Source organism: Rhinopithecus roxellana, chromosome 6, assembly GCF_007565055.1.
Source record: "Rhinopithecus roxellana isolate Shanxi Qingling chromosome 6, ASM756505v1, whole genome shotgun sequence".
NCBI lineage: Eukaryota > Metazoa > Chordata > Mammalia > Primates > Cercopithecidae > Rhinopithecus > Rhinopithecus roxellana.
Genome location: NC_044554.1, coordinates 125,856,625 through 125,872,045, shown reverse-complemented (window position 1 = coordinate 125,872,045; position 15,421 = coordinate 125,856,625). Strand labels below are relative to the sequence as shown.

Here is a 15,421-nt window from a genome sequence, read left to right as displayed (position 1 = left end):
GCCTCTGTCCACTCTTGGTGGGTACTCATCTGGCCTGGGGCAACTACAGCCCACTCCTGCTCCATACTGGTTCCTTTCCTGAAAGGAGGTCCTCCATGCACATATCTCTGAGGGAGGGTGTTACCCTTCTGAGACTTCTCTTTCCTTTCGGACCACCTGGTATTCTTTTAAACCTGCTTTTGCCTATATGACAATGTTGTAGGATAAAGAAAATGCATAATCTGATAGTTCAGAGAATAGAAGCCCTACCAAAGGGTCCTTGGGTCATACATGTCTCTAAGAGGGACAGCTCTTAACAGATATGCTAAACTTGTATTAAATGAAAGTAGAAAACATTGGTCAGCCCCATCATCCTTATTCTTGCTTCACAGCCTACATAGTGTGTTAAGCATGGCAAATGGCCAGTTAGTCTCTAAATAATTCATTGTAGCCATGTGAGCTATGTAGGTACAAGAGGATTCATTTATGAAGCTGCGGCGTGGGGCCATCAGTGTCAGTAGTCAAGCCAAGGAATCCAATGCATCTGTACCTCGAATGTGGCAAAAGCACAATAACAGGATGATATTCAAGCCATACACACAGTATAACCTTATGGGTTATCAAAATGCTGAGTTCAGCCAGGCGCAATGGCTCACGCCTGTAATCCCAGCATTTTGGAAGGCCAAGGCAGGAGAATCTCAAGGTCAGGAGATCAAGACCAGCCTGGCCAACATGGTGAAACCCCGTCTCTACCAAAAAATACAAAAATTAGCCGGGCGTGGTGGTGTGTGCCTGTAATCCCAGCTACTTGGGAGGCTGAGGCAGGAGAATCACTTGAACCTGGGAGTCAGAGGTTGCTGAGATCGTGCCACTGTACTCCAGCCTCATGACAGAGCGAGACTCTGTCTAAAAAATAAAACAACAACAACAACAACAACAAAAAATGCTGAGCTTATTTTGCACTTATTGGTAAGATGCCCTTCTCTACCTGCCCCCAGCACTCTCCTGCTGCCTGAATAAATTGGTACCTCCCTGGAGAACCCCTCAGTCACAACCCCCCATTCAGCAACTAAGGAGGCAGGTCACATCCATACTATTTGGACAATACGCAAAGATTGCTAAATAGTTTGAATTTCATTCTTGTATATTCAATAATAACTATTGCTGACACTAACTGGGTACTTACTATGGGCCTGACACTAAACACATCATATTTATTTATTTATTGTAGTCTCATAACAACTGTTTGACTTACTTAATGTCACAGAGGTTCTAAGTGGTAGAATCCAAATTATAATTCCAGGCTGTGTGGCTTTATAGCTCACTCTTAACCACTATGTACTTAACTTCCTCCCAGAACTCAGAAAATGCCTCACCATCATTTAGTAAGGAAACAAATGGTTAAATAGTCGGGACGAGAGAACTTTGGAATTGTCTCAAGTTCCCTCTAGCAATCGGCATTTTAATATAAAGAACACACATATAAATTTGACCAATGTGAACAGGGCCCAGGCAATAGAAATAATTGAGAGAAGTCAGTCAGGTGATGGAAAATTAAGCATGGCTGGGATTGGGGAAAACTGAAGGGCTCTTGTGGAGAGGGTCTCACCTCCAGCCTATCATTGCTGTGAGGGCCTGGCCATGGTGGGTACCTCCAAAATAGTTGTTGAATGAATAAACACATGAATGGGTAAATGAATGAATCTAAGTTAGGTGAAATTTCTTCAGGAATATATCCTAGCAAGAAAAATAAAAATGCCAAGGTTTAAGCTTCTTCCCATGTGACTATCATGCAACAATAATAAAACAAACAGATGTAAAGAGAATACTTTTATCATTTCAAAGCAAGTTCACCAACTACTGTGGACTGAATTGTACTTCCCCCCATCGCGACCAAATTCATATGTTGAAGCCCTCACCCTCAATGTGACTGTATTTGGAAATAGGGACTAGAAGGAGGTAATGAAGATTATGAGGTCATAATGGTAGGGACCTGATAGGATAGGATTAGAGTCCTTATAAGAGATATCAGAGAGCTCACTCTCTCCATCCACCATGTGAAGACACAGCAAGACGGTGGCCATCTGCAAGCCAAGAAGAGAGCTCTCACAGATTATATCATGTGTAAGGCTATACACACAGTATAACCTTACCAGTTATCAAAATACTGATCTCATTTTAGCTCAGTATTTGCTGCCTCCTTGACCGTGGACTTCTCAGATTCCAAAACAGTGAAAAACAAATTTCTGTTGTTTATAAACTGCCCAGTCAATGTTATTTTGTTATAGCAGCCTGAGCAGACTAATATAACTATATTGTTTCTATTATCCTCATTATAATCTTAAGAGGTAGCTAGAATCCCATCTGTATTCAACCCAGATCCCTCAGAACACACATCTTCCTGAGACTAAGGCTTCTCTCACCTCAGTGAATGGCTGGACGTGGGTGGGTATTGAAGGGAATGGAGGGACAGCCCAGAAAATGTGCTCATATTGCAATCTGGCTCTCACTGCACAGCATCCGTAATTCCCAGGATAATTCCTGAATGAATCACACTGGAGAAAGCCTGGTTCAGACAGTTGTAGCACAGTGGATAGACAGAGAAGGGAAGGGCATTTAGGGAACTGGACAGAATCAGCAGTGCTGGAGTTTTGTGTTGACAACATGTGTGCACATTAATGGGATGCAACAAATGCTAATAAGAGGCTCAGTTTTTGTAATGATCTGAAACTCTAGCTTGATCATTTGCAATGTGACATGGCAAGACAAATAAAACAACTTTAAAACAACTTGTTTAAAGGTGTATTCTTATGGCATCCTCTGCATCAAATAGCTCACTTGGTATAGAAATAATCTCCGTCATTGCTGTTTTCAGATGAGGAATCACCTAGAATATGATCTCTTTGCTAGAATCCAGCTGGTAATTCTAACATCCCTAGATGTGTCCCAATGATCACTTCTGCTTCTTCATGAGTTGCTCTTTGGAGAAGACTCTAGAGGAGGGTAGATAAAGAAAGAAAGCCGGAGAGGCAGGTTTTCTGCTTCCAGCTTCCTGGGCAAAGCAAAATGAAATTCCTGCTGTTTGATTTAATAAGAATCATTGTCTAGCTCATCGGATCGGTCATACTCAATTGGCAGAAAAGAAGTGTTTTGGGATGTCTGCATTTCATTTTGGCATGTACACTGATATTCCCTTATGTCTTTTCGGAAAGGCACAAAGTAGCAATGTTGTGGCACTATTTCTCTGGTCTGATTCATGTAAGTTGTATCTTTTACGTAAGAGTTTAATTTTAACTTTATGTCAAAAGTAAGTTTAAATTTTTCATGATTTTATTCTTCAAAATGTGTATGATAATCTATGTTACACTGGTTGAGGTTTCCTATTCTGTTTTCCCATCCTGAGGCACTTTGAATATCACATTTGAAAACTGTTTAGGTCTCACTCTGGTTTTCATATTCTTAGCCATAGAGTTTGTTTGGCAATTATAAAGCACATACTATGTACTTTCATTTTGAATCCCAGGAATTCATACTAAATATGAAGCAGTAATTGTCAAAGAACTTTCTATTCTTTTATCCATTTCTCTTTTTTGACCTGTAATAACCACTTCTTAGCCTAGGCAAGAGAAAAACTTACAAGACGCCTTTTTCTTTTTATCAGCTGGGCCATAAGCAAGTTACTCTTCTTTTCACTTAAAAAAATAAATAAAAATCCTTAAGGAGATTTTAACACTTCTCTGGTCAAAATATACTTTATAAAATTAATGTCAATTAATTTATATCTTTGCATTCACAGCTGTTTTGTAGATTTGGATTGCAGACCACAACTGGGTTGGAGGAGGGACAAAAATTGATGGAGGAAGAAACGAGGTTTATTGAAATAAACTTTACAATTACACTAGAGACTAGAGAAAGTCTTCTTTGCATGGGATCGGGAAACACAACAATAAAGCCCCCATGACTCACCCAGGGTCACTCAGCAGTGTGGTCAGCTAGGAATGGAACTCCAAGTCCTAACTTTCTGTCCCTGTCCTAACCACCAGCCCACACTCCCTCCTGTGTTACCATCACTCTTCACAGGTGGAACTCTCTTTGAGGTTAGCAGGAACCTCATACAGAATCAAACACTGGGCAGCTGAGGCCGTGTGCAGTAATGACATCTGCACCCTTTATAGAATCTTAACGGGAAGTGAAGCCCATGTAGAAATAAAGACTGAGGGCTTTAAACACTGACACAAATGAGGTTAGCTGATATTACCCACTTCGCATTCTGCTTTGCCCTGAAATAGTGAAGGTTTCAGGTCATTGTCAGTTTCAGGTCATTGTCAGATCCCCCTCTAAAAGAGATTGCCAAGAACAAAGAAACCAAATCAGGAAAAAGTAAAAGTAAAAATAAAAACCTCTGACCAAGCTAAGACTCTAAATATAGCTTTTCCATTTACCTCAATGCAGATAATTCTAAGGTATATATTTCTGATTCTATTCATTCCATTTAAAAGAGAAAGACCACACCAGGGTAAGCAATGCAGGGTGGTCAGACACATAATCTAATGACAGTGTGTGGAAGCCACTACAGAAGACAGCAGGAGCACTGCCAGAGTGTGCTATGAGGCTGAGTGGCTGATTTCTATGCAGGGTTCACCAATATTTTCCAAGTATAGACAGTTTTTATTGAAATAAAAATAGAAAATGCAGGACCAGAGCTCATACTAAAAATTCAATTTAGTAAAGACACCAAAACTGCCCGTGACAGTAGAAGATATATTTTGGCCTTGCTATCCATAACAGAGAGAAATGAAACTTTATACTAAAATCTTTTTATGAGTAGGCTAAAAGCTTGTCAGTCTTTACAAAACACCATGGAGCTGATGTCTGTTTCTTGTGCATTTGCTTTCCACTGACTGAAACAATGCTTTTCTAATCCATTAGTTTTATTTACAATTATACACTTTTTAAAAAATATGAAGAATCAGCAGAGATCAGCAGGAAATGAATAGCTAATGCAATTACTCCAAAATTATAAAAGTACAGTCATCATAAGGTACTCTTGCTACTCTCTACCTCTGCCCTTTTTCTAAGTAATGTATTGTCTAATTTTGAAATTATCAGAACATCACAGAAGAATGTGGAAGCACATTAAAAAGACCTGATTTCCCTGAGTTAGTGTCTAGAAAGGACCAGTTGTAGTAAGATTTAGCAAAGATCAGATAGGACATAGAAGAAAAGTTATAGGTCAGTGAGTGAGGGCTTCGGTTTTTCCACATATATATTTTAATTCTGTGGGATCTCTAAATTTCCATTTAGGGTTAGAAGGTGGTAAAGATAGCCATGTCTAGAACCATGTCTAATCAATACCTTATAAGGGTACGTGGCCAAAAATATACCTTGAATGGGCTGTATAGCCTTTGCTATCAAGTCCCATGTCTGCCCACGTTTTTAGAAGGCAGCCTGGGTGATGGCACGATGTATGCGATAGAATAAGCCTCAGTTCCAGGACTGGCTCTACTGTTCACTAGCTGGGTAACCTCTAAAGTATAAAATCTCTCAACTGGAAAAAGAGAATAATAACATTTTTCCTACCTCCGTGTTGTACAATCAATGAGATCATGAAGGCAGAGTGTTGCGAAAATTTTAAATACAGAAACACGTAGATATTGCTACAGCTATTACACTTTAGTACAACGGTAACCAAATTGCCTTTATTATCTTATCCGTCTACCTAACCTCCATCACTATTTTATCTAGGACTTCCCTGGCTGCTGAATGTTTCCTGATTTGATCTCCCAACAGTTCAGAAATACTAAATATCATAGCAATTTTGTTTTTCTTTGGCAGCCAGTGATATTTACCTGTCCTTTATCCCAACTTCATGAGTATCACGTGTATCAAAGTGCTGACTACAAGTTTTTGGAATCAACTATTTTACTCAGCATCTTTTGGTAACTCTGGTATGACTACCTTGTTACTATATTTAGGGTACCTCTTGCTTTTTTTGAAATCGTGAGTGTATTTTCTTCTCAATGACATATATTGGATCATTAAGGGAGAAACTAAAAAAAAAAAATTGTTGGAGAAATGTTTAGTCAATGGTTCAAAAGATACACACACACACACGCACACACACACACACACACAAGAATGCCCTTTCAATTAATACTAGTATTAACTATTGTCATGTGGCAAAACAAGTAATTTACAGTTAATTCCTAAAACCTGTAGTCAGTTAATATAATTACAATTTAAAAATCATAATAAAGATCATACATATTGATTATAATAATATATTATTGTTAGATTTTTTAAATCAAATATATACTTCCTGTAATATCAAAATAAAAGGCACTGTTTTTCAAAAATGTGCTTTTCTTTATTTCTTAACCCTCACAGTATTTTCCTGGGAATTTAGCAAACCTTGTAAAACTGAACAAAATTAAGATTTTGTGCTTCTATGATTACAGAAGGAGCATATCAAGCTGACTTGAAAATCTTAAAAAAAAAAGAAGAAGAAAAAGAGAAAGAAAGAACCGTTCCTATTTCAAAGGCTCAGAAAATAAAGGTTATTTACCATACAGACCTAGACTTCTTGTTAAGTTGTTTTTGAGATAGCAAATTAGAAAAACATGGCCAGAGTTAGAGGTTACTCAATCAGGTTGAGGCTGGGACTCGATTCCAGCAGCTCCTATTCCTCAAATTATATCTGATAATGCTCTAAAGTCTAAACATATTTTAGTTCAAAAAGATACTTGGCTCTTAGATAGAAAATGGCACTAAGCTTCCAAAAATCAACAGGTTTACCCACCCTTTTCAAATGATGTATTTGTATTCAGAGTAATCTGCTGCTCAGTACCTCTGAATTGTAACATTTGAGAAACTGCAATTTTGAGCTGAAATGTTTGTTTTCTATTTGCCTGTGCATAATCACAGGATAGGAGCATTAATAAAAGGGTTGGTGTATTGGCCTATGCTGAGGCCTATTATTTAGGCAGAGTCATGGCAACAGAGCAATGTTGAACGTGTCCAAGGGTATCATAATTTCAGCCTGTATTGTGTCAAGTGGAAGAGAAGACATGTCTGCAGAGAGAAGGAATGAAAAATACAAACATATTTGAAATTAGCTCTGCATTTTCAAACCAGAAACAGCGTCTGTATTTCCAAGTAACTCAAGAAATATGGGTGGTAAGTCTTGCCCCATGCCGGCTACAAAAGTATTATCTGTTAAGCAATATGGCGCCCATAAACTTAAAATCAGCAAAATCCATTGAACTGCATTTCCAAGAGAGTAGGAGACTTGAAATGGTAGTGCTCTGAGGATGTCCACGTGGGTGGGCAAGCATATGTTGCTTTTAAGCAGAGGAAGTGGTACACCACGATTTCTTCCTAAGTGCGAGGTCTTTATAAACTCATCCTCATGGGGGCTGTTTTAAATAGAAAGAAAATGGCACACAGTCCCCAGCCAAGCTTCCTAACTGTTTGGGAGGGATTGCCACTTTCCCAAAACATTAGGTTACTGTGGGTAAATTTTCCAAAATTGTCAACAATTTCATTTTTAAACGGAGTTCTTCCTCTCAGCATAAGACAGATGCAATACAGCACAAACTATATTTGGTCTAGCAGGAGATGTAAGTTATTTTTACTATGCTGACTCCTACCTGACAGTGGAAGACGTATTCTGGTGTGGTTTTCTTAAACTTCATGTTCCAAACCAAGGCCACTCCATCTGGTTCATGGGGAGCATCTTCATTGTTGTTGTAAGAAGCCACCATCAGCTCAGGGTACTAAATGGAAGAGGTCACAAAGATGAATTATGCTAAGATGACAACACAACGAAAACTTCGTTATTCCTATGTACACAGGGTATACTGCATAGTGTAAATGGTGCTTTCTGTTATGTTGTGGCATACCTACTATCAGCTTACTGCTGCAACCTCCTGCAATCTTTCTTCTGCCTCTAACACTCTGTATGTGCTTGACATACTCACCAGTAACTATCAAACTACAAACATCACTTTACCTCTCTGTATTATTTGACACTTTGTGCTACTCCCTTCCTGCTCCAGTATTGGCTTCCATTACATCTTTCTCTCCTGATTTTCTTTCCTGACTTCTCATTTCAGTTCCTGCAGGTTCTCCTTCTATTACATATATTCCAAGGAGGCCTGTTCTCCCTGAGTAAATTCATCTACTTCAGTGGCTTTAATAAGCTTAACATGCTGGTAATTTTCAAATCTATATCTCTAGGCTTAATTTCTCTCTGAAATGTAGATCTTTATATCTGACTGCCTAGTGGGGATCGCTCAGGGTTGTCCATAGACACATCACTTGCAACACATAGAAAAATGAGCTCATTGACTTCCACATGAAACCTACTGCTCCTCCGTGTTCCCTATTTGAGCGACTTGCACTATCATTTGCCTGGCCCAGGCCAGCTATTCTACATTTATTTTTACTTCTTTCTCTTTCTCACTCCCATATACTAAATTTTCCTAATTCCTGAATACCTTTCAAATGAATATTTTCTTTCTATCTTTAAGGTCAGAGCGTGCTAACTTAATTTCTTATCTGGATGAAGGCAACAGCTTCATAAATGGCTTCCTATACTGACCTACTCCATTCTTCATCCTTTATCAGGAAGACTTTACAAAATATACATTTGGCTAAGTAATTTCTCAGCTTAAAATACTTTAATGGCTCATCATTACTTTCAAGGAAAAATGCAGGTCACATAGGATCCTTAATAATCTGTCATTTTCTGCCTTCCCTGCTTACTCTCCTATAACCTTCCCTCTTTCTCCCCACCTCCCACACCCTATGACTCAGCCTCACTGGACTAGTTTTGAGGCACACAGGTACATCTATGTACCTATAAGTCTCATACTCACTCTCACTGGGATGCCTCTTCTGTGTTGTTTACGTAATTAACTCATCCTTTAAGACTCAACACAGGCATCAAGTCCTCCAGACAATCCTGACTTAACCAACCACTTCCTTCCTTGCCTATTATCAACTCCCTTAGTATTATGTGTCTGCCCTGCCAATTAAAGCACATGTCAAATGCATTATAATTGTTTTTCTATACCTATGTCTTGTCACTAGATTGTAAGCTCTTTGAGTGTAGGGACTGGTTTTTATTGACCTCTGAATCCAGGGTCAATTCCTAGCACATAATAAACTTGTGCCAAAATTTCTTTAATGATTTAAAATTTTTAATTTTAGTAATTATGTGCTCAATAGGAAGGCTTTATATTTCATCCTTTGTTGTCAAACAATGCTAATAATTAAAGGCTTAAATGCAAGAAGCATACCCAGTAAAATAACAAGAAAGACTCTATAGTGATTCTAGGTGTTAGAAAGACCTACTCACCCTACATAAACTCTGCCCTGAGTGTTATTAAATAAACTAAGGACAAATCTCATAGGAAGTACTTATGAGTTAGGACACATTTCATGAAAATGTCATTACCACACAGAAGTCTCAAAAGGCAGCCCTATTAAATACAGCATCAGGATTATAGCAGATCATATCGCTCTCTTCTTATAATTTATTTTTTTCCTCCTTTTTCATTATTCTATACATATATTTTATGGAAGATTGTCTTTATGAATTTGAACACGGTTCTTTTTTTCTATTAAAAATAACTAAATCTAAGTCTTATTCATTCTTCCAGCAGCCTCAACTAAAGAAAGCTGCAGAGAGTTACAACTTGCTGGTTGTGCAGAGGAAGTATAAGCATACAGTGATACACATGTATGTGGCCACCAGGGGAAGTAATCATTCTTTATTAAAAAACGTTCCTCAGCGGATAAATCAAAGGCCTATTAAGAAAGGCCTTTGATTCAAAGCCCATTCAAAGAAACTAACATCCAGATAAACACAGAAGTCTCCAGACTGTCCATCTGAAGTTTAACTATGTCACATGTGAAAAGGCAACTCTATAAACATCAACACCAGTACCACAGGGGCCAAGGAGCAGCCAGATGTTTCTGCAATAATATCACCCAGCTGGGTCTCATTGTTGGCACCCACTTGCAGCTTTTCTTTTTCCACTTAAAAATATTTAAAATTATTTCGTTTTAAAACTCCTTTAGAAAACAGGGAGTGCTTTAGTAAAATTATCAGCGAAATGCCATTGGCATAATTTCTATAACTGAGATCATAAGGCCTAAAGATACTGATTTAAATTTTATCTCATGCAAGTTTTTGGGATTTCAAGGTGCCCTCTAGTATGTCTTTTTCCACTGTTTGTTTGAACATGATTGCTCATATTTTCCTTTTCCAGTAAAAATCTCTAAACAATTATTTAATCTTAAATGTTGTTCAAAATTATGATTTTAAAGAGAATATAAAGAATTACTAAATTCATGATCATTTAGTTACTCATAGGGCTGAATTATCCAATATTTACTCTAGGAGAATTTTACCTGGAAATTACCAGATATGCTTTCAAGCCCATTTTTTCTAACAAATAAATGAAACCGGGGGGTGGGGGGTGCAGTGGCTCACGCCTGTAATCCCAACACTTTGGGAGGTTGAAGCCGGCAGATCACTTGAGGTCAGGAGTTCGAGAACAGCCTTGCCAACATGGTGAAACCCCTTCTCTACCAAAAATACAAAAATTAGCCAGGTGTGGTGGTGTGTTTCTGTAATCCCAACTACTCAGGAGGCTGAGGCAGGAGAATCGCTTGAACACAGGAGGTGGAGGTTGCAGTGATCTGAGAGTGCACCACTGCACTCCAGCCTAGGTGACAGAGTAAGACTCTGTCAAACAACAACAACAACAACAACAACAACAACAACAACAAACTAGCATTTATTGGAAAGGAAGGAACCATCATGTTTTAAGTGCCCGTTAGGTACCCGACACTGATATGTTAATTCATTTGGTCCTCATAACCCTCTAAGGTAGGCAATGGTTTACTCATTTCCACAGACAAAGAAACGCAGAGCCTGGGTTAAATAACATATTCCAAGCTTTGTTGCTAATAAGTGATAAAGCAAGAACCCCACTTGAAGTCTGTTGGGCTTCAAAAGCTTTGTCCTTTCCTGTCCACTGTGGCATGCCTCAAGTGTCCCCTATAAATATGTAAGGCACCATGACAGGTAAAATATGTGACATGGATGCCCTGAATAATAGGCTTTTCTCTATAGGAACTTATCATTAGGCGGAGGGAGGTAAGACACCTGTAGAAATAACTACAAGACAAATACAAAAGCAGACCATGACATGTGCTAAGACAGAGGCAGAAGCAAGGTTCTGCAGAAGCATGGGGCCAGGCATGCTGACTCATGCCTGTAATCCCGGCACTTTGGGAGGTCGAGGAGGGTGGATCACCTGAAGTCAGGAGTTCAAGACCAGCCTGGCTAACCGGGTGAAACCGTGTCTCTAACAAAAATTAACCAGCCCTGGTGGCTCGCTCCTGTAATCTCAGCTACTCCGGATGGGGAGGCACGAGAACGCTTGAACCCAGAAGGTAGAAGCTGCAGTAAGGGGAGATCATGCCACTGCACTCCAGCTAGGGCAACAGAGTGAGATTCCGTCTCGAAAATAAATAAATAAGCATGGAAGCTGGTGTGGGGTGTGGCAGTAAGAGAAATGGAAAGGGATTTCTGAGAAGAAATGAGACCTTAAGCCTTGTCAAGTGGGTAGGTTATTAGGACATATCACAGTAGGGACAAGAGTCCAAAGAGGGGTGCAGGAGACCCCTCTTGGTATCTGCCTGGTTCATGTGAATCTCTCTTTGGAGATTACCCCAGTAAATGGAAGCCTAACTTCCCAGGGATAATTAATTAATTGCAGGGTTGATACTTGACCCAGCTGAGCCAATCGCGTTCTCTAACCAGAATATTGTCAACTTTGAACTGAGACACAGGACCCGGGAGCTGGCAAAGGGGTCTGGATAAGGACAGCAGCTTATTGGTGAGGTCCCTCAAGCTGCCCAGATTCCTACTATATCTAAGGTTTGGTTCTTCATCTTTTTCATGGATTCCCTAACTACTATAATGACTCCCCAGTAAATTCCTCTGTCTACTTAACGTAGCCAAAGGTAAAGTCTTTTTGACCAATACAGTGAAGAAGAATATGTCCAATAGACATCAGGTTGTAGTATTAATATGTTGCTAGGAGGCAGGCTATATCAAGCTATATAAAAGAAGAAAGGCCTGGAAATGCCTCAAGGCACCATCACGGAAGTCACTGACTACAGGCTAATGATTTTAGATTTTATTCTGGGGGACAAAATAGGAGTCATACTTTGCAACTAATGATAATACTGCTATTGCTTTTCTCACTACTATGTCACATTTATTGAGTACTTCTTATGCACCAGATACTTTTAAAATTATCAGTCCTTTATTTTTATTTTATTTTTTATTTTATTTTAAGACAGGATCTTGATCTGTCTCCCAGCCTTGAATGCAGTGATGAGATCTTAGCTCACTGCAACCTCTGCCTCCAGGCTCAAGCAATCCTCCCACCTCAGCCTCCCAAGTAGCTGGGACTGCAGGCATGCACCACCATGCCTAGCCAATATTTGTATTTTTTGTAGAGATGGGGTTTTGCTATGTTGCCCAGGCTGGTCTTGAACTCCTGGGCTCAAGTGATCCTCCTGCCTTGGCCTCCCAAAGTGTTGGGATTACAGGTGTAAGCCACTGTGTCCAGCCAAATTATCATTCCTTTATATACATTAATTCATTTAATACTCACAATAGCTGTGTGAGCTAGGTATTATTATCATCATTTCATGAATGAAGAAACTTAAGCCAAGAGAAGTTAGGCAACTTGCCCACGTTGATACAGAGTGTATAAGTAATCTTTACAAAGATTAATCTGGTAAAAGTACTTACACTGACTTAACCTTATAGGGACTGACATTAGGGAGACCAGTAAGAAGCTGTTTCCTAACATAAGCAAGAAGTAGAGAGCATGACATAAAGTAGATGTCAAATCCATGTTCGTGGATTTGCATTGGTGTCAATAGTAATCTTTTTGCTATTGTAAATTTGATTGGATTTAGCAACTAACTGAACTGCCAAAGATTACTCAGGTTGGCATCCTAGATAACTGCAGGAGTGGAAGATGCAATTTACATGTGAGAGGAAGTGAATATACATGGTGGGAGTAAGATCATGAGTCTGATTCTGCACACATCTGAAAACTCTGTCACATGGTGTGTGATAATATTATTGACTCACTGTGCTAAATAATGTTCAGTGGGTGACAAAGTTGACATAATCCTCCAGGTTCCCAGATTTCTTCCAAGGAATGATGTTGATGATATTTTGTAAATATTTCAAAGTTAAAGTGTTCTGGTTTAAGAAGCCCAGGAGATCAAAAAAAAGCTATGCTGAAACCTTATAATTTCTTCCTTTTTCTCCCCTCACTTCTATTCTGTTACATTCAGGAAATCATCCTAGACATACATGCCACCACTACACACCAAGACTGTTCCTCTATCTCTCTTCTTTCTTAATATCATTGGATTGCATCTAAATCCATCAAAAAGTCTCTTTATCCCATAAGTATGTAATCCTGGTCCTTTGAACCCCACAGAAGTGTTGTGATGTAGAAGCTGAGCATTCTAATCTCTTTTTCTTATGCCTCATATACAATGCATTTTTCAAAATTGCAAACCTTTCCCCCACAGCGTAGGTGGGTAGGTCACACAAAAATAGGGGAAAACAAATGTGGTCTCTCCATGGTAGAGTTTCTGTTATTTCCAACTTTACTTCCTCCAACACAAACACCATACAAGACCCTATGTGGAAACACATCCACGGGCAATGTGGCCCATCACCTACTGAGGCAAGGCAGGGACCAGCCTCACCCCATGCCTCCTCAGGGAGTGTTATCAGCTGACCCAAGAACAAGGCTGTAGTTGCCTTTGAGGAATGTGTCAGATAAGGTTCCTGTGTAATTCCCCGACTCTAAACAAGTGAACAAGCTGAGCTAAGTGCTTCCTCAGGCTTAGATCTGATTTCTGTGCACACACTCAAGCGTGCTCAGAGACCACCCACACACTGGCGGAAAGTGGTTGGGCAAACCCTGCTTGTCTCAGTCTCTGCACGATCATGCACTGTGTGCTTTGTTGTTTGGATACAAAAAGGGATTCAAGAGGAGAGAACATTCACCCACTTGATGGCTGATGAGGGTCTAGTTATGGGGAATTACACCCCTCTTTTGTTCCCCTGTTCTTCAATAGGATTAATTGGGACTTATCCATTTTATAGCTCTGCCGAGAACACCCTCTTCTCACCTCCATTTGTCTAAATTTCAGTCTTCTGAGAAGCGCTGTCTGACCAGAGGCAGATTCCAACCTTCACTGAACTTTGAGAGCACTTGCTATCTGCCCCATATCATTCTGCACCTTTACAAGCTCTTTTAGTTTCAGATCCAGAGGGTCTCTGTGGGAAGCAGTGGTTAAGAGCATATGCCTTGGGATGCTAAAACACTTTGGTATAAATCCCCACTATACCATACCCTAGTTGAGTGATTTTCAGCAAGTTACTTAGCTTCTCTGAGCCTCAACTTCTTCACATATGACATGGAAATAGTAAGGGTGGGCTGCCTCACATGATTGTTATGAAGGGAAAATAAGAAAGCCTTCACAGCAGCTGTCATGGTGCTTTGCATATAAGAAAAATAAATGAAAAGCTAGCTATGACTATTATTCCCAGTAAAAGCATCGATAACAAGAAAGCAGAAACCGTGTTGTGCATAAGCACTTAGGAGTAACAATTCCTGCTTCTCTCACTGTTCTTACGTCAGTGTTATTGCAGGAAGGAACACTGTTGTTAAGAATGTGGGCTCAGGCATCAGATGCTTAGGTTCAAATTCTGATGTCACCACACTAGGCTGTGTGTTTGCATATGTTACTTACCTACTCAGTGCCTGGTATATTGTTACCTAGTTGAGGTGGCTATTCGGCAAGTTGGCTTTTGGTAAATTTGCCTACTTTCACTCTGAATGCCACACTGATGGGCTTAAACTTCCTTTTTACGGGTAATGGGGAGTTTTGGTCCAGGGAATGAAGAGATCAGGTTTTTGTTTTTTTTTTGAGACGGAGTCTCACTGCGTCACCCAGACTGGAGTGCAGTGGCACAATCTCGGCTCATGGCAACCTCTGCCTCTTGGGTTTAAGCAATTCTCCTTCCTCAGCCTTCCGAGTAGCTGGGATTACAGGCATTTACTGCCACACTCGGCTAATTTTTGTATTTTTAGTAGAGAAGGGGTTTCACCATGTTAGCCAGGCTGGTCTCAAACTCCAGACCTCAAAAGATCCACCCTCCTTGGCCTCCCAAAGTGCTGGGATTATAGCCGTGAGCCACCGCACCCAGCCCAGTGATCCAATTTTTATTTTAGAAAGATTGTTTGGGTAGATTTCCACAAGGGAAAACTGTAGGTGGATAAGCATGAAGATAGAAATACCAGTTTGAAGGTTAAGAATA

The 15,421-nt window shown here is 39.7% G+C and overlaps 1 protein-coding gene across 3 annotated transcripts in view; it reads right to left on the bottom strand.

Annotated features, from left to right (window-relative positions):
- Positions 1 to 15,421, bottom strand: part of DYNC1I1 (dynein cytoplasmic 1 intermediate chain 1) — a 342,413-nt gene that overhangs the window by 116,596 nt on the left and 210,396 nt on the right. For all 3 annotated transcript variants that reach the window (XM_030933183.1, XM_010356265.1, XM_010356267.2), the window contains one exon: positions 7,629 to 7,754. In XM_030933183.1, coding sequence (XP_030789043.1) covers positions 7,629 to 7,754 — 126 coding nt within the window. The remainder of the gene's footprint in view (positions 1 to 7,628; positions 7,755 to 15,421) is intronic.